General features: G+C 43.3%; 1 protein-coding gene across 9 annotated transcripts in view; it reads left to right on the top strand.

The window, feature by feature from the left end:
* The window catches only part of MANBA (mannosidase beta), a 66,065-nt gene that overhangs the window by 32,056 nt on the left and 8,327 nt on the right, over positions 1-25,682 (top strand). For 5 of the 9 annotated variants that reach the window (XM_068136838.1, XM_068136837.1, XM_068136830.1 and 2 more), the window contains exons 10-17: positions 612-698; positions 1,243-1,410; positions 5,581-5,799; positions 6,471-6,635; positions 8,382-8,526; positions 15,966-16,108; positions 18,256-18,513; positions 21,872-25,100. In XM_068136838.1, coding sequence (XP_067992939.1) covers positions 612-698; positions 1,243-1,410; positions 5,581-5,799; positions 6,471-6,635; positions 8,382-8,526; positions 15,966-16,108; positions 18,256-18,513; positions 21,872-22,096 — 1,410 coding nt within the window. In that variant the 3' untranslated portion in view covers positions 22,097-25,100. Of the gene's footprint in view, positions 1-611; positions 699-1,242; positions 1,411-5,580; positions 5,800-6,470; positions 6,636-8,381; positions 8,527-15,965; positions 16,109-18,255; positions 18,514-21,871; positions 25,101-25,580; position 25,682 lie in introns of those variants that run through there. The other 4 variants (XM_068136832.1, XM_068136834.1, XM_068136836.1 and 1 more) reach the window with 4 other exon arrangements.

Genomic DNA, 25,682 nt, shown 5'->3' with positions numbered 1-25,682 from the left:
TTCTCAAGTAACATCCCCTTGGAGAGAGATTGCTATGTTGTTAGAGCATCTAGTTTGTTTCTGCCCCTGCTACTGGCTAAGATTTGTGCAAACTGGTCTTAAAAAGAGCCTTTGGTATGGAAGTGTAAGTGTGCTCAGCAGAATTTCAGAAGAATTGCTGTCTCTTATTAAAAAGTCACCAGGATTTGGTGTTAGATCTGTGTAACAGTAAATACAGAAGTGTTCTGTTCAGCTGGAGATTGCCCAGCGTTCACATTTGAGAGGTGCAGGAGTTCTAATTACTCCACTAAAACTTGCTGAACTCTGTCTACTGAGCAGTTTGCCACTCATCAGTGAAGGCTGTCAGGATCCAGATTCCTAAGGGTAAATATTGTGTAACTGTGAGGAAGACTGCAGTGGAATATGCACGTACTGAACACCCTGTCCAATGTGATTGTTTTGGTACTTTCCAAAAGTAACAAACAGAACATTTCAGGTCAATCCTTTTTGTCATGAATATCTTCTGCCTGAACAAAGAATTGTGCATCCCAATAACCACTTTTCAAGTATGTAAAATTATTTACTAACTTTTTCTTTTCCTATTTGGTTTGTTCTGTCCTTTTTCCCTGTAGATTTGGCAGGATTTCATGTTTGCCTGTGCACTGTACCCAACTGACCAGAACTACTTAGAATCTGTAAGAGCAGAAGTTTCTCATCAGGTATTTTGTCCATCTGGCAAAGCTCTCCTTCCCACTATCTAATTTTGATTGACTGACTGTATAAACTAGCTTTCAAAAAATGCTTATTTAAGGGTTTGTTATTGTACCTTTATGTAGCAAATGCAAGATGTAACCTTGTGAAATCCTCAGTTAAGCAGAGGTACAGACCTTCCTCTTGTTCAAATTGCCCTGTTCTCTAGAGTGTGTGAGAGCACTCTCCAAGAGTGAGCTCTAATGGTTGCAGCATGCCTTAGCACAGACTTTGCCTTTCACGTGTGGCTGGGTAGATGTGGATGGTGATACATATGTGATTATGGTGGATATATGTCAGCATAGTAAAATGTGCCTCTCTAAGCCTGTATTACAAAGGACTGAATCTGGTGGAGGGCTGAAGGAACAGTGAACAGTGTGGATAAACCCAAGATTTGTAGGCTCACTATATATAATATGTATGTGGACTTGTAATTCAAGGAATAAAAAGTGTGGGTTTGGTTTTTTTTGTCCTCTATGTATTTTTAAGAGACGTCATTTTGCTTGACTTCAGGTAAGGCGTTTAAAATCCCACCCATCAATTATCCTGTGGAGTGGTAACAATGAAAATGAAGCAGCAATTGCAAGCAACTGGTTCTCCATACCTTATGCTGACAGAGAAATCTATATCAAAGACTACGTGATGCTTTACGTGAAGAACATCCAAGAAATAGTTCTTGCTGTAAGTGATATCTAATCTAACTGAATCACAGAATGGTCCAGGCTGAAAGGGTCCTCCAAAGCTCATCCAGGCCAACCTCCCTGCAGTCAGCAGGGACATCCCCAACTAGACCAGGCTGCCCAGGGCCTCATCGAGCCTTACCTTGAATATCTTCAGGGAAGGGGCCTCAACCACCTCCCTGGGCAACCTGTTTGGTGTTTCACCACCCTCAAAGTAAAAAACTTGTTCCTAACCTCCAGTCTAATAGAAGCTGCAGGAAGTTTGTAGGAAGAGAGGGACCTGGGGGTGCTGATCGACAGCTGCCTAAACATGAGCCAGCAGTGTGCCCAGGTGGCCAAGAGGGCCAATGGCATCCTGGCCTGCATTAGGAATAGTGTGGCCAGCAGGAGCAAGGGAATTCATTGTGCCCCTGTACTCTGCATTGGTTAGGCCACACCTTGAGTCCTGTGTCCAGTTCTGGGCCCCTCAGTTTAAGAAGGACATTGAGACACTTGCATGTGTCCACAGAACGGCAACAAGGCTGGGGAGAGGCCTTGAGCACAAGCCCTATGAGGAGAGGCTGAGGGAGCTGGGATTGTTTAGCCTGGAGAAGAGGAGGCTCAGGGGAAACCTTATTGCTCTCTACAACTACCGGAAAGTTGGTTGTAGCCAGGACAGGGTTGATCTCTTCTCCCAGGCAACCAGCACCAGAACAAGAGGACACAGTCTCAAGCTGCACCAGCGGAAATTTAGGCTGGAGGTGAGGAGAAAGTTCTTCACTGAGAGAGTCATTTGCCTTTGGAATGTTCTGCCCAGGGAGGTGGTGAAGTCACCATCCCTGGAGGTGTTCAAGAGGGGATTGGACGTGGCACTTGGTGCCATGGTCTAGTCATGAGGTCTTGGGTGACAGGTTGGACTTGATGATCTTTGAGGTCTCTTCCAACCTTGGTGATACTGTGAAGTTATGCCTTGGCAAAAGGTTTTAATGTTTGTAAATTGAGCAACTTGAAATTTCTTTCTCTTTTTTTTCTTTCTTTTTTTAAAATTTAAATTATTTTGGGAAATGGAAACCCGCACGTTATTGAGGAGTTGCACTTTCCAAGCTCTTGTTAATGACTCTAAACTCAAGGGTTGTCCTCAAAGTAAATCAAACCAAAAAAATAATTGTCATAGGATGTTAGGGATTGGAAGGGACTTTTGCAGATCATCAAGTCCAACCCCCCTGACAGAGCAGGAGCATAGAATTTAGCACAGCTCCCACAGGAACACATCCAGATGGGTCTGGAAAGTCTCCGGAGGAGACTCCAGAACCTCTCTGGGCAGCCCATTCCAGTGCTCTGTGACCCTCACAGTGAAGAAGTCCCTCCTCATGTTGAGGAGAACCACCTCCCTCTATCTGCTGGACACACTACTCCTAATGCACTCCTAATCCCACTTGCCCTCCTGGCCATAAGGGCACACTGCTGACCTGTGGATAACTTGTCCACCAGGACTCCTAGGTCCTTCTCCACAGGGCTGCTCTCCAGCAGATCACCTCCTAACCTGTACTGGTGCAGTTTATTATTCCTTCCCAGATGCAGGACTCTGGTCTTACCTTTGTTGAACCTCATTAGGTCACTCTGCCCAGTTGGCATATCAGCCAAGCCTCCCAATTTGGTATCAGCAGCAAACTTGCTGAGCAGTCTGTCCCCTCATCAATGTCACTGTTGAAGAGGACTGGACCCAGCACATCTTTAACACTTTGTGATTTGTAAAGGAAGATCTGAAAATGTAGCAGATCTTGCTTATTTTTTTATTTACTGTTTTAAATACCTCCACAAATGCCTTCCCTTCTAGTGGACAGAAGTCAGCTTGCCTGTTAATTAATCTAGGCAGTCAGATATTTTTTTTTTTATCTTGATTTTGCTGAAGGACATTGCAATAGGGGCTTAATAACCCTCAGGCTTTTTAATAGCAGTTGAAGTAGTTCATCAAGATGTGCTCTTTGAGTATTTGACCAAAGTTTTTTGGCTTAAGCAGACTAAACAAAAGCTGTGTTAAACTGTCCTCATGCTGTGTAGTTATATTCTGTGTTTTTGAAAAGCAGGCTAATGGAAGTTTTAAGTATCTAAATTATTTAGAGGTACACTATGAGTAGGCAAGATAGAAACACCTGGAATCCATGATTGTAGAATCATAGAATGGGCTGGGTTGGAAGGGACCTCCAAGAGTCATCTAGTCCAACCCCCTCCACAGTAAGCAAGGGACTTCCTCAATTAGATCAGGTTGCCCAGAGACTTTTTGAGCCTTACCTTGAGTATCTCCAGGGATGGGGCCTCACCTGCCTGTCTCTGCAATCTGTTCCTAGAAGTATTGCAGTTCTTCATTATTTAATAGAATCTGCTTTTAATTAACTTTCACGTGTGTATGGAGGGTGAAATTGATTTAGAAGTCCTAAACTGATGTTGTATAACCTATAGAGATGAGCAAACAATGCTTGAACCACAGGTGAGTATTCTAAATTCTTCTGTTAGCTAAGAGACAAAATGTTGCAGGAGTTTTGTCCAGTTAGAATTTCCTTCTTTAAGAAGAGTATGAGTTTTTGTTAACCTGAAAAAGTTAGTGGCCTTTTCCTACTCAGTTGTCCCTTGTACGGTATGATCGTACTGACTTCAGGGTATGATAATTTTAGTCTAATCTTTGTCCCTTTCAGGATGAGATGCATTTCATTTTATGAGTCTTATGACCTGAAGTTTCCCATTGCTAAGGCAGGCACTCAGTGTGTAGGTGACAGCAGTCCTGCTGCTTGTTATTGGAGGATACTGGCACTGTCAGAGTAGCTGCACTGAGAATTTAGAATACCTTTCTACTGGAAAAGATGAGGTATGAGAAAACAATAAAAATGAGGCCAGCTTTGGGAGAACCTGCTGAAGGAAACCTTGCTCTTGAGGGAGTTATGAATTCAAAATGGTAATTGTATCATATTCCTGCTTAATATATTGATTCTAGATTTCTATATTTCAATTAGCTTTCTGGAACTGACTTGTTTGTGAATGTATGCTGTGGTGTTTCTGTGATCAGCTGGATGGCCAGCGTATGTGCAGCAACTTCAGATGTGCTGGCCTGATACTGGAGCTTAGTTACAGTTTGCTTGTGCAGCATTGCTCTCCAAGACCCATCCCCTTTTAATTTAAACCTATTTTGAGTGTCAGAAGAAACCATACAATGATATGATTTCAGGTCTTGTGTAATACAAGCCAGCTGAGGAAACCTGTAACTACTAGCAGTACTGGACTGTGTAAGTTAAGAAGGCTTCTAAATTCAACCTAAAGACTTCAAGGAATCCAGGGTATCCTCTAGTAAACAGTTTCAGTTGATTATTAGTTACTCATGTCAAAAATAAGCCACAAGGGAAAACCCAAACAAAGCAAAAATAGCCAAGATATGGGAACAGGGCTGTTTCTTAAAATGAAGCACATGCCTAGTAACTAACAATTGAGTTGAGCTTCTATCTTACTACCAGTAGATTTCTAAATGAATTATACCTGCAAAAGGATTCCTTCAGTTCTTTGTAGGCTGCTGTTAAAAGATTTAGTATATGAAATCTACTGAGGCTATAAATAAAGGTACCTCTGTACAGTCTGAAATGTAATCCTTCTTACAGTCTCATCTGTCTTGCTATGTGGAGCCAGCTAAAATGACAATAACCTGCAATACTGCCATGCAGGCATTAGTAGCAGAATACCTTGGCTTTGACAGGACTAAATTTGGATAACTACTTGATAAGAAAGGGGAAAATCATGGTCTTGTTCCTGCAAAAAACACTGCAGAAGTAATGATTTTGCCATAAAGAAGTCACAGTACTCAAATATTAATGTTCCTGGAGTTTATTTTTCACAAGGCACACTTTAAATAGTCTTCATTAAGAATTTAGAAGCATATAAAGATAGAAAATCTCTTGATGGGAAGCGAGAATCCCTTAGAACAGCAGAGCAAGCAATATCATGCTCAGCTGTTCTCCAAGAAGTTAATTAAGCAAGTAAAGATGATGAGCATCAGGACACAAAGGGGATTGTTTCCTAGGTAGTGGCTCAGCAATTTGGACTTGTGCTTCCCCCATCAAGTCAAGATCTAGGTATTCAGGTGATAAAAGCCAGTCCCTTTGTGAGGGGGTTATGATTTTGTTTTCTTTGTGGTTGTTTTAAATTCCAGGAAGATAGGAGTCGTCCTTTTATTGCATCCAGTCCCACCAATGGCTTGGAGTCAATTAAAGAAGGTTGGGTCTCCCAGAATCCTTATGATACCCATTATGGTGACACTCACTTTTATGACTACAGCAGCGACTGCTGGAACTGGACAGTGTATCCTAAAACTCGCTTTGCTTCAGAATACGGATTTCAGTCCTGGCCTTCCTTCAGTACAGTTGAAAAGGTAAGGCTGGGCTTCCACACACTTTGCTGCCCCCTCTGCTCTCATTGTAGTGAGGGCAGTGAGTCTCATCCCAACAAACTACAGCATCAGAGCTGCAGATGGGATGATATGTTGTTGGATGTGGTGTGGTCCAGGTGGGGAAGAAGTGTGTCCTGGTGTGGAGGGAGTGGATGAAACTGAACTGTTTCCCTCCTCAGCATCCAGTATATTTACCTTGATGTTGCAAGAGGAACCAAGCTTAGGTGGGAGGTAATTACAAAGAATGTTCTTGAGCCAAAAGTTGCTCTTCTGGGTTCAACAGCAGTGTCTGTTTTCCTATATTTGTGCAAGGAGTAGAATAGAATAGAATTAACCAGGTTGGAAGAGACCTTTGAGATCGAGTCCAACTATTATCTGACACATATCTAATCAACTCAACCATGGCACCAAGCACCCCATCCAGTCTCTTCCTAAACACCTCGCTGGGCAGCCCATTCCAATGGGCAAAGGGTGTTACTGAGTCAAAATCCTTGCATGACTGAATGAGGCACAGTAGAAATACATTACCAATTTAAAAGATTAGATTAAGTCAGCAGGCTGCAATAGATATCTCTTTCTGAATGTGTTGTGAGTCATTAAAGGCAAAAAAATGCCTTTTCATTCTGATCTGTTTATTTTGTGTATTTTAAAAGGTTTCTTCCATTGAGGACTGGTCCTACACAAGCAATTTTTCTTTCCATCGCCAACACCATGAAAATGGTAATGATCAGATGCTTCAACAGATTGGGCATCATTTCCAGCTTCCCCAGGGCACAGATCCTATAAAGAAGTTCAAACATATGATTTACCTCACTCAGGTAACAGTGGTGTCTTCAATACAAGCTGCTGTCAATACTTGTTACAGTGGACACTGTCAGTTGTTAAAATTTGGCCTGTTCTGTTAGGTGATGTTCAGTGGTACAAAAGTGTCTGCACTGGAGTGCCCAGTTGATTTTGAACTAGTTTGTCTCATTTATTGGAGAGAGCCTCCAATTTTCATCATAGAAGGGCTGGAGTATGTCTCAGGAAACTTCGCAGAAACTAGCTCAATTGGCAGAAAGTCTGTCTGTGTGTGCTACCATAGTCCCTGTCCCCAGCTGGGCCCACTCATGAAGCTGGCTGGGGGTGCAGGGACATACTGGCTTTGGTATTTGATTATTTGTAGTGCTGCACTGTTAGTCCCTGCTCTTCATGTGGCCTCTGTAGGCTCACTGCTTTGATTTCTTGCCACAAGGAATACATGAGCTTCAAAACAAGATTGTTTCTAGAGAATGCAGTTATCTACAAATGAGATTATTAGTAGCTGCTGGGTTGGGATTTTTTGTTATGTATTGTCAGATACTGATATTTTAGAGAATGTATTTTGAGATTGTTCAGGGAGGGGGGAAGGTGGTAGTGGTGGTGAGTTGAGGTTTTGTTTTGTTTCAGATCAGTAGGTTATATATTGTTCTTCATCCATAGTAGTTTACCTTATGCTTGCCTCTTACTTTGTGACTTATAAATGATGTTAAGCAGCATTTTTATGCCAATAGGCAAGTTCAAAGTGCTGTTACTATTTGATGTGTTCCAAGAGGTTTCAGAAACACTTTTTATGGGAGTAGCTGCACTTTTACAAAGTTTTTAGTGCTCAAGACCCTTTTAAGCAAGTTTTGTATAAGAAACAAACCAGCTGGAGGACTTAAAACACTGGTGCCAAGAGAGCAAGGGCAGATGATGCTGTGAAATTGAAAACAGGTAAAATTTGTGCCCTGAGGTCCTGAGTCAAAAAGCTGTCAGTTTTTGTAGGGCCATATTACCAAATTAAATAGAATTGGTTAAGAATGCCAAAATAAGGACAGCAAAAAGGATAAGGAGAGTAAACTTGGCTCTCATGGTTAACTGGAATTCCTATTTTTACCTTTTGATCTGTCCTAAAGAATAACTTCTTCCTATATTTTACAACTTTTTTTTAGTAGCTCCCTAGCCTGGTACTAGGGAAGAAAGTAACAGGCTGTTTGGCTTCTGTTGAGAATTTGGCCAAGGACAAATTCTGAAGAGTAGTTTTTAGAGGTAAACTGGGGAAAGAGAAATGGCAGGGAAGGTGAAAATGGTTGCTCTGTTGGTGCACAATTTTGCTTGTATACTGGGAATGTGTGTTCAGAGTATGGGCATGTAGACATGATGACAATGTATGGTGCAGGTAGTGCAGCATAATGTACACTTGCAAGTCTTGTGGGGTTTATTTATTTAAACAACAAAAACAAACCCCCAACTAATTAAAAATGCATTTTTCTTTCCCTTGTCTTCATTTGCCTTTCTAAGACCCTGCTGCCCAGTGATCCTCACTGGGTGGGAGGCAGGAAATAGCCCCTCCAGAATTTCTCTAAAGGCATTGCTTGTAAAACAGTAGAGAGCTGCTAGGAATAGACCTCCTTCAAGCAGAGGCCCACTGCACTGCAGGTGCATGTTCTTGAAAGCTCAACTGCAAAGTCCAAGTTGTGTGCTAATATATATGCTTCTGATTTGAAAGTGAAGGAAACACAATGCACAATAACTTTTTCTTTTGTTATGTGTTTGTTGAGAAGGTGATGCAGGCTCAGTGTATAAAGACAGAAACCGAATTCTATCGTTTTAGTCAAAGTGAAATAATCAAGGGAGAAGGACACACCATGGGAGCTTTGTACTGGCAGCTCAATGACATCTGGCAGGCACCTTCCTGGGCTTCCTTGGGTAAGTTTTTGACAGTCTGATAAAAACCACCAACTATCAGTCTTGCTTATTTCCAGATATGGAAAACAAAGTAAGTGTGGCTGTCCTCTCTCTTTCAGGCAACTTCTGTCTGTCCTTTAGAAATGCTTTCCATAAAAGTGTTTTTCTAAGTCATCCCCAATAGTCTGTGAAAGTGGAAAAGAGTAAAGAACAAAGCACATAATTTCCTATGGAAGATTTGCTGTTTACCTTCCATTCTTACCCTTGTTTTAGCAAGGTTTAGTTTAGAGAACTTAAAATTGTATGTAACTCATAATTTCTTAAAAACACCTCTTTTAGTTTATTTTACTGTTTAAGTAATATTCTCATCTCTCCCAAGGGAATAATATAATTGAAGCCAGACAAACCTGCCTGTTAGGATGCAGTGATGGTTAAGTCTGCAGGTATAACCCCCTTATTGCTCTCTACAACTACCTGAAGGGTGGTTGTAGCCAGCAGGGAGTTGGTCTCTTCTCTCCAGCACCAGAACAAGAGGACACAGTCTCAAGCTGCGCCAGGGAATGTTTAGGCTCAAGGTGAGGAGAAAGTTCTTCACTGAGAGAGTCGTTCGCCATTGGAACGGGCTGCCCAGGGAGATGGTGGCGTCACTATCCCTGGAGGTGTTCAAGAGGGGATTGGATGTGGCACTTGGTGCCATGGTTTAGTCATGGGGTCTGTGGTGACAGGTTGGGCTTGCTGATCTTTGAGGTCTCTTCCAACCTTGGTGATTCTATGATTCTTACAAGGTAAACTTTCAGCTACTCTTGATTTTCCTGTGTTGGAGTAGGTCTTCCTGGAACAGTGTGGGATGTATCACCCAGGTTTTTCCAGAGAAATTTTGCACTTTTTGCAGATTCAATTCTTTTAAAATTAGAGACTTATAAGAAAGTCTGTTTTCAAAATGGCCTGTCCTAGAAATTGCTGATTATATTGTCTCAGCTATACAGATGCATGCATGTACCCAGCCACCCTGGGTGAGAACGGAGTGGGATAGGAGAGTAAGAAGGAGCACCCATGTATAATTATGTTTTCCAAAATCCTAACAAATCTGAGTTCCCTCTGTCCCCATGGTATCACAAAATTATTGAGGCTGGAATAGACCTCTGAGATCATAAAGTCCAGCCTATGACCTAACACCACCAATTAACTGGACCATGCCAATAAGTGTAACATCCAGTCTTTCCTTAAACATCTCCAGGGATGGTGACTCCACCACCTCCCTGGGCTGTCCATTACAGTGTCTACAATTCTCCTTTCCATGAGGAAGTGCTTCCTAACATCCAACCTAATCCTCCCCTGGTGCAGTTTCAGGCCATGCTGTCTTGTCTCATCACAAGTTCCCTGGGAGAAGAGCCTGACTCCCACCTTATTACAACTTCCCTTCAGGTAGTTGCAGAGTGTGATAAGGTCCCCCCCGAGTCTCCTCCAGGCTAAACAACCCCAGCTCCCGCAGCCTCTCCTCCTAAGGCTTTCCATCCTGTACCTTCAATGATCAAAAATGGTCAAAACCTCTCCTTTCAGCAGACAGCAGTGCACTGCCAACATGCTGCAGAACTGTGGTCTGTTCTGAGCAGGATGGAATTTAGTATGTAAAGGCTAGGCATCTAGATTTCCTCTGTAGTCAGTTGAGGGAGAGATTGTTATATCCAGAGTGTGATTCATTTTCTCCTTAGCTGTCTAATAAGTGAGAACAATTATATTCTCCATGCTGAATTTGATTTTCACAGAGCTTCTGAGAAGCTCTTCATAGGAGAAGATGACTAGCTGAGGTTTGGTGTCTAATGTGAGGTGAGGTGAATCACTTGGTGATTAAATTATTCTGCTGATGTGCTATTTATGCACATGATCTCTCCTGATACATCTATTTTCCTTTTGGAACACAAAAAATGGAGTAATCAGATGTATGAAAAGATAAGTCACTTAGGCAGAGGAATGTGTGGTATGAGGGAAGTGGCTGTGTTTCATGTTCTGAACATTTCGTCTAGAAGTCATTTCAAAAGAGAAGCTGCTCTTTTGCAGCTCCACAGGACTTGGGTAGATTCTCTTGCACTTTTATTTCTTACATATTTATTTGTATTAATTTCTCACATATTCTGATTTTGCAAATCTTCAAGAATTTAATTTGTGAAGAAATTTGAGTGAACTAGGAAAAGCTAAGAGTCAGTGTGAAGTTAAATGTGTCCTTGGAACAAAATGCCGTTTGGCCTTACTTTAAAAAAAAAGAAACAATAAAACCCCAACAGATTAGCCCACCCCACCCTCCCCATCTTGCCCTGCCTTTTAATTTTTGTTCATATTTCTCTCTTTCCCCTGCCCCCCTGCATTCATTCAAGCAATAAAGGAAAACAAACCACTCTCATCACTCTGGTGAGACCCCACCTTGATTACTGCGTGCAGTTCTGGAGCCCCAAGTATAGGAAGGATCTGGAGGTGCTGGAAGGTGTCCAGAGAAGGACCATGAGGATGATCAGAGGGCTAGAGCACCTCTCCTATGGAGACAGGCTGAGAGAGTTTGGGTTATTCAGTCTGGAGAGAAGGATGTGAGGAGACCTTATTGTGACTTCCAGTATCTTAAGGGGGCCTACAAGAAAGCTGGGGAGGGACTTTTTAGGGTGTCAGGTAGAGAAAGGACTCGGGGGAATGGAACAAAACTAGAAATGGGTACATTCAGATTGGAAGTTAGGAAGAAGTTATCACCACGAGGGTGGTGAGACACCAGGGATCTGGTAGAAGCCTCATCCCTGGAGGTTTTGAAGGCCAGGCTGGATGTGGCTCTGATCAACCTGATGTAGTATGAGGTGTCCCTGTCCGTGGCAGAGGGGGTTGGAACTAGATGATCCTTGAGGTCCCTTCCAACCCTAACAATTCTATGATAAGAAACAGGCTATTTTATTTAACTGTGAAGACAGCAGTCCAGCTGTAATGATCATCTTTCTGGACTTTCTAGACTTGCATTAAGAACTGGAATACCCCAGTGTTCATTTCTGTGATTCTAGCACTGGCTGATGCTCTTAGGCTTTAAGTGCCTTGAGAGAAAGATGCTTGGAAAAGTGTCTCTTGGTAAAAGACAGGTGTACTGATATATGGAGAGATCATGGAGACCATAAGTGTCTTTTTAAGTACAGAGCTGACATCATTGTAGAAAATATATCAAATACTTGAATTATTCATATGCTGTTGAAGTATACAGCAAAGAAGCTCAGCAGAGATACAGCTGTCTCTTTGTTTTGTTCTATTCCCTCAGCGGAATGAGGAAAGGTTTAATATTCATTTAATTAGGCAGCAGTGGTAGAGGGATTTTTGAAATGCTAATGGCTGAGATTATGCAAAAATCTCAGAGAAATTGGTTTTATTTGCACTTCAAACCATGTTTTTGCATCTGGTTAGATGGCACAAGGAGTATCACCAAGGAGTGTTGTTTATTTAAATCTATTATTTCACAGAGGGGCTTACATAACGTCCAGTACAAAGCAGAAGTGTTTCCTCACAAAGTGGGAAGAAGGTAGTACCTTCCACCTACCTTTTAAGATTCTTGCTTGAGATCAAATGAAAACACATCACAACACTCCTGTCATAGCACTTCTGCCTTCAGTTCAGAGCTAAACAGCTTTTAGAATAGAATAAACCAGGTTGGAAGAGACCTTCAAGATCGTGTCCAACCTATCATCCAACACCACCCAACCAACTAAACCGTGCAACCAAGCACCCTGTCAAGTCTCCTCCTGAACACCTCCAGTGATGGTGACTCCACCACCTCCCTGGGCAGCCCATTCCAATGGGCAATCACTCTGGGTAAAACTTCCTGACCTCCAGCCTGAACCTCCCCTGGTGCAGCCTGAGACTGTCCTCTTGTTCTGGTACTGGTTGCCTGGGAGAAGAGACCATCATCCGCCTGTCTACAACCTCCCTTCAGGTAGTTGTAGAGAGCAATAAGGTCACCCCTGAGTCTCCTCTTCTTCAGGCTAAGCAACCCCAGCTCCCTCAGCCTCTCCTCACAGGGCTTTTCCAAGCCCCTCACCAACTTTGCCCTTCTCTGGACATACTCCAGCAAGTCAACATCCTTCCTAAACTGAGGGGCCCAGAACTGGACACAGGACTCGAGGTGCGGCCTAACCAGTCCCGCAACTCTGTTTTGATTGCCAGCGCCTAGTTATGATGCTGGTTGTGCCACTTTGAATGCTGTAGCATCTATGCAGTTTGTTTTGGTGAGGAGCACTGCCATGCTCCAACATGTGTCACCTTCAGGAACTCAACTCAGTTGTCATGAGATTCCCTTGAACAGAAAACTGCCTTTTAGTGCAGGCTCAATATTTAGAGCCCCTGGTGAGCTGGAAACCCCAGGCTGCTATGGAGAATAATAGATCTGACTTCATGGGACTGAAGTGAGGAAAGAACTAGCAGCATGCTTCTCAGGTTGCATTTAATGGTGTGAAGTAATTAATTTAAAATTGGTTCCAGGGAGAACTGTTTGTTCTCACTCCTGCAATCAGTGTAGAGGGCTTTGGGGAAGAGTCAGAAAAAGGGAAATGGGGTTTGCTTTGCAAACCTCATTTTAGTTTCTGGTTCTGCAGTTTGATACCCCAGGGAATGCAGACCCTGTGTTATTATGAGGAAAAATGGGGGAACCTGAGTTTCTTTAAGGATCCATTTGAAAGGGGAGGAGGAAGAGAAAACTGTTCCAGGGCTACTTTAAATAACCTGCCTGTTGCCTTTGGGCATGCATGTCTTTAACAAGAAGGTTAAAGCCCTGAGATTTCTCCTAGTAACAAAGCTGATCTCCAGATTTCTTACATCCATTTTGGGGCAAGGGAACTATTTTGCATGCAACTTGCTTCTATTTTTGAGCCAAGAAATGTGACCCTGGTTTTAAGGAAATAAAGGCAGCAGATGAGCTGAAGAATGTGTCTTCAATGTATTGGTGAGCTTCAGTTTTCTGTGCTGTGTGAAGTTAATGATTGTATTATCAAGATCATGTTGCTGGAAAAGTTATCTTTGGAGGACCCTTCCTGTATGAAATTGCTCCAGCAGTTGGATTTGGGTTCTTCAAAACTGCTTTGGGATTTTTGGGAAGAGCAATATCCACCTTAAAAACCTAATCAAGATAAGCAGACTAGTGATGTCTTCAAACATCCCAAAACAGCAGCTGGAGTAGTTGAACCCTAGAATGAGTTCTGAAATGGTAAAAACTCATGCTTTGGTTGGTTGGTTGGTTTGTTTTTCCTCACAGAAGTGTAATGGCAAATTTACTCCCAGTTGCCTTCTTCAATATGTTTCTTGTGGATCTCTGTATCTGCCTCCTGAGTAGCAAACCTTCTCCCTTCCCCTCCAGTACCCACTGCAATGTAGTTAGGTAATCCAGCTGGAAAGCAAGGCACAGCAGGAACTGAGAGAAGGGCCCATTCAAAGAGAAATGGGATTTTATGTTACACAAAGTAACAGGAACTGTTCTACTGCAACTGCATTATTCATTTCCACATTTAAAACAGCTGAAGCCTGGATTTTCATCGTGTCAAATAAATGGAGTTCAAAATGTGAGGCATTGGGCACTTGAAACCTCAGCCCATGCTGCGTAACTTGTCTGAGCTCATGGTGGCCTCTGAGGCCTGCAGTCAGCAATAGCAATTGCAGTGACAATCGAAATTCCTGAGAGTTTTGTGGCAGTCCTGAGGGCTTCAGGGAGCTCAGCCCCTCCCAAAGCCTGAGGCTAGGCACAGTGTCATTTTCTCATACAAGGACCATTGCTTTTTTATTCTGTTCCATTTCCATGGATCAGATGCTGCCCTGCAGTTCACCCTGTTTCAGATAATCCGTCCCCATCCAAAGCTCTCATCTTCTCAGGTTTCACAGCCCTGGAAAGCAATTTGTTAGCACTCCCTGGGTTTGGCAGAATTGTCCTTTAGACCACCAACATTTTCTGTCAAGAATTATCCTTGGAATGCAAGAACATGGCTTCATTCATGTATTGAAGAGCACTAGTCTGCCAAGCATGTTTGTCAGTTTATCAGCAATGTTTTGAAGAAACTCAGCAGCCTCTCCTGAAGTTTTCTTTCATACTTCATCTCTTTGGTTTACTTCAGCTCTATTAACTGGAATGCTGGTGGTGTTCTGTTGGCAAGTCTGGCCTCATAGCACAGTTGAATCTTGTATGGGTTTTCCAGGTAGATGAGAGCTTTTCTTGTCTGTTCTTCAAGCTAGCTGGTTGTGAGCTTGCTGAAAACAAGGTGATGTGCAAGGTGCTAAGCTGGAGCTAATGCACTTTGCTCTCCATAAAGTTCATCTATGTCTATGTGGAGAGCAGGCAAAGCATGTTCAGATCTCCCTGTGAAAGCCACAAGCACAGCCTTTAAAGATTACATCACTCTGGATTATGAAATATGTGAAAGTGCTAAGAGCTTTGTACAAGCACCAAAAAGCAGCGAGGTAACAAGTAATAACAAGAACATATGACTGGAAATGGTTTTAGCATCTCTGAACTTCAAATTTATTGTATAAAATAGAGAGCCAGAAATGAGAATGAAACTGGTATCTAACTTTTCTTTCCTTATGAGGTACTGCTGCTGACTTACTACTTCTTTTTAGTACCACTTTGTGGTTGAAGAAAGAGTTAAAATACTGACAGTAGGTGCTAGATGGAAATAAATAGAAGTGGAAGCAGTTTCACTTTCAAAATGGTTGTGGCAGTGCTGCATTGGCAAAATAGAGATTTTTGGAGAGGAGGCAATGTTTAATGGCTTTTCCAGGTTGTTAATGGCAGACTATCCCAGCATTCCCATTAACAATGTACAGCTTTCCATCAAACAGGCAGAGAGGACTGTTTGGCACGTGTGTCTGCTAAATCCATCACAGTGAGTGCTGCCTCTAGATCTTGACAAATTCTTTTTGCCTAACTCAGAGCTGTCTTTGGTCTGAGAACTTTTTTCTTTAATTTTTTTTTTCTTCATTGCTATTGATGTTCCTCTGAGGAAGAACTGAAAAGGGCAAGAGAGAGCTTTGTATAAGCATCAAAAGATAGGCTCTTGCTCTTTGCAGTGGTGACAGTTTGTGGCAATGCCACCAATTCTCATCTGTTTGGATTCTTAACAACCTAGATGCTTCAGCTGCCTCTTAGTGTGGAGTACACTCTCTCAGTTCTGCTGCTGTCTCCTGTGTTTAAGGGTTCTAAAAATTGACTAGCAGCATAGCAATGATAGGACCAGCACTTTAAAAATATGACCTTTTGCTGAAGCTCAAAAAAAAAAGCTTGAAAGAGCATCAGATCCCTTCCAGAACCATGGCTGAAAGAAAACAAGATTACCTTTGGTCATTCTCTGTACCCAATAAAGGTGAAAAAAGGTAGAGGGTGATATTATGTTGCCATAGCAGGACCAGATAGTGCAGGTTGGATTCAGAAACAGATCTTTTTCTCTTTTAACTCTTCTCAGAGTATGGTGGCAAGTGGAAACTGCTCCATTATTTTGCCCAGAACTTCTTTGCACCACTGCTGCCTGTGGCCTATGAAGACAACGGTGTGTTGCATATTTATGGTGTCTCGGACCTTCACGTGGACCACAAGCTGGCTTTGAGGGTAAGTGACGTCTCTTTCACCACCATTGTGTCCCTCCTGCAAAACTCTGAGGAGCTGAATGAGCACATCCTTGTAAGGACAAACTTCAGTAAGTCCATGTTCAGACACAGTGAGGTGCAATTCTTGTCTTTAATCTTCTTGAGGCAGCATTCTCCCTTTTTATGGTGGTGTCTACTGCTTAACAGCCTGGAGGTACATAGCTCAAATTAACTGTTCTGTGGAAATCTCACAGGGATTGACAGTTAAATAGAACCAAGTAGGAAAAATGGTAGCTCACCACTTAACAAAACTGTTCCTGGGGTGCTAGAACTAGATTCACTGATTATGTGAGAGGGGGAAAAAAAAAGGATTGTAGTGTTGCTTGCCAGTGTTCAAACTACACTGCTATGGGAAAAAGAACTAGATTATTTTCTGGAATATCCAGAGAACCTTCTAGGTGTACTTTAACTGCAAGACCACCGGTGCAATGTCACCCTGTTACAGTCAAAGTCTTTACTGTTTTCTGATAATGCTACAGAAACTGTTAGGATTTCTTAGGCACTGTTTGGGCTGGTGAGTTGTTCTCTAGAACACAGGCTTGCTTTTGAATTTGTTAATGTTTTGTTGCAGTTAACCATATGGCAGCCAGGTCTCAAATTCAGGGTCCATTTTGCACTATAAGATACAATTCCTGATGGTAGGGCATCCCATGTGAAAAGGCTGGGAAGGATGGAAGAATAAGCCTAGAAACCTGGAATGACTCCCATGTCATTTCACATCTAGCAGTGTGAGTGTGTCCATTGCTAATTCCCTGCTCTGGCTGCTGGGCTGCCATGAATGTTCAGATGTGTGAGGTCACTTGTATACTGTCATATATAGTGTAGGAAATGGTTGTTATTTCTGAATAGCCAGTTCTTAGAGTAGGATTGCACTGAAATTTTCTATTTCTGGTTTGAGTTACTGTTGCAGGCTTAAACTCAAGTTTCCTGCTAAGGCCAGCTAAGCACTGGCAGTAGGGCAGTTCTAGTGATACGCTCTGGTTCACAACTCAAGGAAAAGCTGGAACCTAAAACTTCTAAAAGGAGTTAATATCTGTTCCTGACTTCTGCCTCTTGTTAGGCCAGAAATAATCTAAATTGTATGGAGAGTCAGAAACTGGAATTCTCATTAAATGCCTACTGTCTAGATTATGCTACCTTGTTTTGCCCCTGTATTGACATGAAGTGATGGGAATGTGTATTTTACTCTATTATTATGACTTCCATAATCTCTGTTAAAAAGATGCTGCATCTTGTTTGGTTATGCAGAAGCTCTAGATTGCCCAGCTGGGTATCACCTGAATTAATGGTGAGCAATCTGTTTCAGGCTAGAGAAGAGTAGATTTAGATTGGATGTTAGGAACAAATTCTTTACCATGAAGGTTGCCCAGGGAGGTAGTTGAGGCCCCATCCTTGGAGATACTCAAACTGAGGCTCAACAGGGCTCTGGGCATGGGCAACCTGATCTCCTTGAGGATGCCTCTGCTTACTGAAAAGGGGGTCGGACTAGATGACCTTTGCAGGTCCCTTTCAACCCAGGCCATTCCATAAATCTGTTTGCCTTTTTCAATCAGAGTGGGGCAAAAGAAGAGTGAACAAATTTGTGCCGTACTAATTCCATTTCCCAGCACTGACTTGGCAGGCATTTGCAACCCCTGCTTCTCGAAGAAAACACATTGCCATGTAGATCAAGAACAAGAACAGCACATCTAGACTTTTGAACTGGATTTCTCGTTAGATTTGTATACTCTAATTACTATGCCATATTGATTGTTTACATCTTTGTGGAGACTTCTGCTAGGTGGAAGTCAGCTGGTACTGTCAAGAGAACATAGAATCATAGAATTGTTAGGGTTGGAAGGGACCTCAAGGATCCTTGTGTTCCAACCCCCTGCCATGGGCTCAGGTTGCTCAGAGCCCCATCTGGCTGGCCTTAAAAACCTCCAGGGATGAGGCTTCTACCACCTCCCTGGGCAGCCTGTTCCAGTGTCTCACCACCCTCATGATGAAAAACATCTTCCTAACATCCAACATCTCTTGCAAAGAGCAATGCAAAACCTTGGATGCTAGGTTGTTTTCACAGATGTAACTTTTCTTACAAGCTTTGTGCTCTCTCAACATGTTTGATAGGTCATCGTGCACTCCTGGAGCTCTTTGGAGCCAGTGTGCACCCTTGCCAAATATGGTGTGACTGTTAAAGCACAAAGTGCTGGCCCCATCTACAAGGAGTCCATAAATGACTTGCTGGAGAGATGTGGCAATTGTACCAGGAGAAGCTGTGTCGTTACCTTCTATCTTGTGGGAGAAGATGGGCTCCAGAGTCCTGTGAACCATCACTTCCTTTCCTCGCTGAAGGATGCTGTAGGGTTAGAGAAGACCCAACTTAAGGTAAGCATCAGTCATGATGAATTACTGCATCTGGTGTTGCTAACCATGCTAGTTTGAGTCACTTTCCTGCTGTGCAATGTCCTCTTCCACCTGATGTTGGTTCTGCATAGCTGTTGCAGTTCTAGCTGCCATGTTGAGTTCGGAGGCAGAGTTTTAATATTTCTTTCTCCTATGTCACTCTGTGCATATCTAAATAATACTGGTGGGCTGTCTTTGTGGGGTGGTTCTTGTTTGAAATAATGAGGCCTCCATTTCCTCTGTTTTGACTGGCTTTCACCTGACTGCTGCAGCATTGCTCCTTTCATTCTTTTTTTGTCCCTAGGTAGGAAATAGCATTGGGGCAAGTGTGTTGGCTTGCAGACTGTATCACAGTATAACTAAGGTTGGTAAGGACCTCGAGGATCATCGAGTCCAACCTATCAACACAGACCCCATGACTAGACCATGGCACCAAGTGCCACGTCCAATCCCCTCTTGAACACCTCCAGGGATGGTGACTCCACCACCTCCCTGGGCAACCCGTTCCAATGACGAACAACTCACTCGGTGAAGAACTTCCTCCTCACCTCGAGTCTAAACCTCCCCTGGCACAGCTTGAGACTGTGTCCCCTTGTTCTGGTGCTGGTTGCCTGGGAGAAGAGGCCAACCCCTTCCCGTCCACAACCACCCCTCAGGTAGTTGTAGAGGGCAATGAGGTCACCCCTGAGCCTCCTCTTCTCCAGGCTAAACAATCCCAGCTCCCTCAGCCTCTCCTCATAGGGCTTGTATTCAAGGCCTCTCCCCAGCCTTGTTGCCCTTCTCTGGACATGTTCAAGTGTTTCAATGTCCTTAAACTGAGGGGCCCAGAACTGGACACAGTACTCAAGGTGCAGCGGTAATGTGCATCAGTGCTAGGTGATGCTAGCTGAGCTGTGTGGAGTGCCTCTTTGCCAGCAGCATTTCCTCTTGAGGGACTCAGGCTCTCAGCTCATTGCTAACATGCAATATTGCAAGCTCCTTTCCTGCTCTTGCAAATCCCTGCCTTCCAGCTAAGGGTTCTGATTTTCATAATAGTGATTATTTCTTAATATCTGGCAAGTCTGTCAGTCTTCCCAAAAGGCAGAGAGCCTGACAGTGATGTTTAACACTGTCATTTAGTCCTTTTGCTGCTTTTTCACAGATTGCCTCAGAAAGAGAGAGAACAAGCATGCTCTGTGTGTTGAGCACACAGTTAAGCTTCACTTCTTAGCATGTAATTTGTGTTGCAAAATTCTTAATCATCAGGTTGGCAGCATGGGGACCTGCCTGTTCTCACGTTTGGCTTCCACACTGCAGCTAAATAAACAAGGGGCAATTAGAGGTCGTTAATCTCTTTGAATCTGGACTAGTGTAAATGCTTTACAAAAAGAAAATGGGCCAGATTTCCCCCTCTTATCTCTTTCCTGGCAGCGTTCTCTGCCTCCTGAGCATACAAAGGAAAGAAATCAGCCTGGGTTTATTTATTTTTTTTTTTTTAAGCTGGTTGCACAATCTGGAGTTTGAATCATGCTGGGGTTTGGAGTTGGTTTGGGGTTTTTTTTGTGTGACATCATCAATAATAAAAAGCTCTGGAACTGGAGCACTGTTGGGAAATTTTATTCCTTTTTCCCCAGGACTGTGTTGTCTCTGCAGTACCACCTAATGTCTCTAAACATCCTTGGATGTGTAACTGGGTTGCTCCTGTGATTGAAAAGAAAACCCTCCTTGTTTTGAGAAGCTGATGCTTCTATATCTAGTTACTAATAACCAACTGGACTTTCAGATAGTTTAGTTGCCAGTCCAAGTGCTACTCTTCATAGCATTGCTTTTGAAAAATAGGAAACACAAAAGGTAAAGGATGTGGGGGGGGTTTTCTGTACAGATGAACTGTTGTCTGCCTTGTAAGCAGGATGTGTTTTCTGCACTTAACATAATTTGTCTGCTTCTTATGTTTAGTTTGGTATTTGAAAATCAATCCTAGACCTGCAGACTTCTTTAGGCTGGAAAAAGACCCTTCAGATTAAATCCAGTGATTAATCTAACACTACCAACTCTGTGGCTAAATGATGTCCCTAAGCACCATGTCTATGCCTTTAAATACCTTCAGGGGTGATGATTCAACCACTTCCCTGGGCAGCCTGTGCCAGGGTTTGACAACCCTTGCAGTAATTTTTCCTGATATCCAACCTAAACCTTGCCTGGCACAACTCAAAGTTGCTTCCTCTTGTCCTGTCACTAGCTTCTTGGGAGAACAGACCAACATCCACCTTGCTACATCCTGCTCTTCCTGAAAGGAGGTTGATGGAGCAGTTGATGTCATGGTGGTGAATATGTTGTATGAAAAGGCATCCTGGTTGTGCTTTTAAGCCTCTCTGAGATTAGCTACTGATAGAACTTAATATAAAGCATTGTACCCTGTCCTGGTATTTCACAATACAGCTGCCTTTTACATGCAGTGTAAGATCTTCACTGCCACGTCCCATTATGATGAGGTGACCTCCTGTGTTGCTGTGATTCTTTTACCATCTCTTGCTTTTATGCATGTCTATTACTGACGTAATTGGAAAGCTACTGCAGTAGCTGTGAATTTATAGGTTCTGAAGCATGATGGTAAAAGGACAGATTCTCTCACTGCAGAAGTATAGGACACCAGCACTAGGTACAAGTCAGAGAACCATTTATTTAGTTACCTCCCCAAGAAGGTTGCAGAGGGATAACATTTTGTGGCATTTTCACAGAATTGTCAGGGTTGGAAGGGACCTCAGGGATCATCTAGTTCTAACCCCCCTGCCATGGGCAGGGACACCTCACACTAGATCAGGTTGACCAGAGCCACAACCAGGGATGGGGCTTCTACCACCTCCCTAGGCAACCTGTCCTAGTGTCTCACCACTGTTATGGTGAAGAACTTCTTTTTAATATAAATCTCTGTGTCTCTAGCTTGGATCCATTCCCCTTAGTCCTATCGCTACCTGACACCTAAAAAGTCCCTCACCAGCTTTCTTGTAGGCTCCCTTTAAATATTGGAAGGCCACAGTAAGGTCTCCTCAGAGCCTTCTCTTGTCATTTTCCATAATGTGTAGAATGTTCTAGGAAGGCTAACAACATTTGAAGGTTTTGTGTGAATCTTACCCAAGAATCCTGTTGGTTTGCCCTTTTGTTCCAGAAGAGAACAGTAATTTTTGAGGGAGTGTGGTAGCTCAGTCTGGTTTACTGACATGCAGGTCTTTCCCAGTGTGGGTGTAACTCTGTGGGTCTTTAACATGTATATTTTCTTTTATTTATTTGTTGTCTTTGTGTTGTCTTTGTGTGTTGTGCTGGGTATGTTGTTGTTGGTTTGTGGGCTTTTTTTCTCTTCCAGGCCTCTGTATCCCAACAAGATGACGTTTATGTGTTTGTTCTCCAGACCACGGCAGTGGCTGCATTTGTTTCTCTGGATGTAGGGAGTATAAAGGGCAGATTCAGTGATAATGGTTTCCTTATGACAGAGAAGAAGAAAGTGGTTGTGTTTTATCCTTGGGAACCTACCAGGGTTGAAGAGCTGGAAAAGTCCCTAACCTTGACCTCTCTGGTGGATGTTGTCTGAGGATACTTAATGTCCTCCTAAGAGAAGTGTAACAGGAGGAGGTAGAAAAATATGAGTTTAACCAAAGTTGAAGTGATGTACAACTTGAGCCGACTGGAGAACATCCTCTCTGTTCATGTCTTGTGTAAATGTTCACTGCTGATTCAATGTAAAGATGGCACGAGCAAAGCTTGCATCTGACGTGTGGTGTATTGAAAGCAGCCTTTCTCGGGTAATGAGGAGAACACCTCTCCTGTACCAAATGGGAGGGGTGAGGTGGTGCCAGAGAGCTGGTCTGAGTTCTCCATGCCACATGAGCTCAGAGTTGTGAATTCTTCTGCACTAAGAAGCAACACAAGTGTGCCTCCAGACTATGGCTGTAGAAGTCTGTATTTATTCTGTTTTCACTGTGCAGTTGGAGGAAATTCATCCCAGAGGAATAGCAAGGTGTGTTGGGGACATGAGGGAGGGGCAGGGAATGAAGCTGAAATCACCTGCACAGTTATTGACCCCTGCTGGAGTGGTTTGGTTTTATCCCAGACTGCAAGAGTTCTAGTCCTGCCCTGTCAGCTCCAACAGATATGCTGCCTGCCTCTTGTAAGACAGGCTTCCAAACAGACAGGGAACCTCAGCTGTCTAGTCAGACACCAGAGAGATCTGCTCTCCTTCCGAAAAGAAATGGAGTTGGAGATTTTCTGCTCTCTTCTTAGGCAACATTCAGCAATGACCTTGAGAGCTCTGCATCCAGCTTTGACTTTTCCCAGAGGGCTGCAGGTGTGGTTACAAACCTTTTCTTGCTGCATGGAATCCTGCACAATATGGCATAGCATGAGATGTGCCTGGCTGTGGGAAAAGGAAGGGGGAGAATTGCCCAAAGGTATGAAGGGAAAGGCAGCATGGAGAAGCCGTGGGCGTGTGAGAGGACCACAGTGCCTGCATTTTCTCTAGTGACCCTGTGCTCCACCCTGATCCTTCTCCCTTTCCAACAGAGGAAAACCTCAACATCTTGATTTAGCTTCTCTGTGGAAGACAAGGGTGACTGAGTGTTTGATGTGATGGCACACTGAACTCCTTAATCCCTAAAAAGAAATGGTGCTTCCCTTTCTATGCTGAGGAAACTGGTTCTTAAAATGTTTAGGTTTCTCCCAGAAATGTCATCTCACTTGGGCATCTGCCACACAGAAAATAAGCTTGCTTCAGCATGAAGGACTGCTGGAGCCTGTGGAGCTGAAAGTCTGAAGCTTCAACTATCAGGAAGTCCAGGCCACTAAGCCATGCCATGGGTGGGCTGCTAAACAGCAGGGTTGTCAGATGTGGTTTGAAATGCAGCTAGGATCTTGCTGGGGCTGCACAGGGATCCTCTCACGTTGCAGGCAAGTGTTAATTCTCTTGCAAAGCACACAGCAGAATGAGTACTTAATACTAAGTGTTTGAACAAGGTCTGCTGGGGATGCCCACCTTTGTCTTAAAAGTACCAGATGGGTGATGCTTGCTGCTGGTCTGGAGCACGTGGAGAGAACATGGAGGGCATGTGAAGAAATTGGAACCAGGAGTCGTTTTCTTGAAGTGGTTGTAGTTTTAATGGGCAAAGAGGTGTGCAAAGACTGATGATGCTCAGTGGTCTCTGGTGCATTTCAAATTGGGCATTAACCAAAAGGGATACAATCCTGAGCAAGAGGACAAACTGAAAGATCAAAGAAGTGATAAAGGGGAGTTGCCCAGAAATGCTTTACTTGATTACCAGAACAGCTAACTGCTGTTGCACAGAAGGGCTTTTCCGATTCAAAACCTGCCCTAGTTGAAAGTCAACTCCAAAGTAATCAAAATGCATATGGTGCAATGTTTATAGGTTATGTAAAATCAACAGGGAAAAATCAGACAATGCAGATATTGATACAGAATTACCTGAGAAGCATCCTCAGCTGGCAATGTGAAAAACGTCCTCAGTTTTTTTCAGTTGCCTGGAATCAAAGTGGAATCAAACCAGCAACAGCCTCAATGTAAGGTAAGAATGGAGGAAATGTGGGGAAAACAGAATTGCTGAATGGTGCTGCAGTGTATCAGAAAAGAGCAGGTTGCTTAATACCTTACTTTGACAGAGTCTCTTCCAGCAACAGCTAGATAGAATTTCCAAGTGGTGCTTAATAGTGTTAAGTAAATAAAGCTTTGAGAGAGTAACTTGTGTCAAAAGACATGCAGCAGGACTGTCTGAAGGTCAATGACGTTTGTTCTTAGTCCATCTCAGAACATGAGTGAAGTTTCAGTGATGTAGAAGAGAGCTTTTGGATTGCTAGAAGCCATAAGCCATGGGTTTGGATAGCTGTGACCTTGTTCAGCCTGTCACAAACTTTAGACAAAATCATGAATGAAAAGATGTAGCCTATACACAGTAACTGTACAGTTAGCGCCTGCCAGCACTGACACACAGAGGAGCATTCTCTTACAAAATGTTGGGGGGGGGTTGCTCTTGGTTTCTGCAGTTACCAGACTGGCATGAAAAGGTTCAGATAAATTGTTTGGGGTTTTGTTTGGTTGGTTTTGTTTTTAAGGTCAGAAGCTCCATAAAGAGTGGATCTGTTCTTGATTACTGGAAAGCTTTAATTCAGCTCTAGGTGCTGTTATGAAAGACACACAGTTGTTTAAGCCAAATGCTTTAGCTCAAACCAGAACTTAATGGGGAAGCTCACTCACATTACTGTCTTAATAATATGTTCTTCAGGTTTCCTGGTGTTGCAGTAAGGGTGTGTTAGATGCTGTTTTCCTCTCTGCTCAGTGCAGCAGTCCCTGTAACATGTTACGTTAGCCATTTCCCCACAGCACTGCAGCCATTGCATACTCTGCTGTTCTTGGTTACATTGTTCTGCCTTTAGCACAACAGTGAAGGCTCTTCTGAGGATCCATTGTTTCTATCCAGACATCCATCTGCAGCCATCTGAGTGTTGCTGCATCTACTCAGCAGCACCTGTATTGCCAGTGGTATCCGATGGACTGGAGATCAGCAGCAGGAGCATCAGATGAGCATTTGGTAAGTGCCACAGTGCTTGTCCTCAGGGTCATTAAACTACTGGTGGCAGCAGTAGAGGGGAATGGCCTCATCAGTATTCTTTGAGACTGCAGCCTTGCACTGTTCTGTTGGAGGGATCACTGGGTTCGCTTGCGCTGATGGCCTTTGTTTGCTTCTGGGCTCCCTCTGAGCTGTTCTCCACAGATGGCAAAAGCAGCAGTCAGAATTCCCCTCAGCAGGAGCCATGACAAATGTCCTTCCAGAACAGAACTTGAGAGCCAGTTTTGGAATAAAGCTGTAGGCATTGGCTAATTTGATGTCCTGAAACTGGTCTCTGGCAGAGATTTGGCTTTGAACCTATTCAGGACCTGCAGACTGCTCTGAGCAGTAGAGGGCATCTCTTTCTTGGTACTTTCTGCCACACAAGGAAGACGTCTTTTGCTCCAGTTTATTAGAACACTTCCTTGGAAGCATTTCCAAGTTCTTCTACATCTTTTCCAGGAAAGAAGTGTGTGAATGTATCTGAAGTTCCTTTCCCAAGTAAGCTCTTTTTCAGTCTCCTGCTGTTTCCATACCTTGGAGCCTGTGCAGTTTCCTTAGAGG

Source organism: Melanerpes formicivorus, unplaced genomic scaffold (assembly GCF_026170545.1).
Source record: "Melanerpes formicivorus ecotype bairdi unplaced genomic scaffold, bMelFor1.0.p_v2 SCAF_4, whole genome shotgun sequence".
NCBI classification, from domain to species: Eukaryota; Metazoa; Chordata; class Aves; order Piciformes; family Picidae; genus Melanerpes; species Melanerpes formicivorus.
The sequence above is the reverse complement of the archived record's forward strand: the minus strand, read 5'-3'. Positions and strand labels throughout refer to the sequence as shown.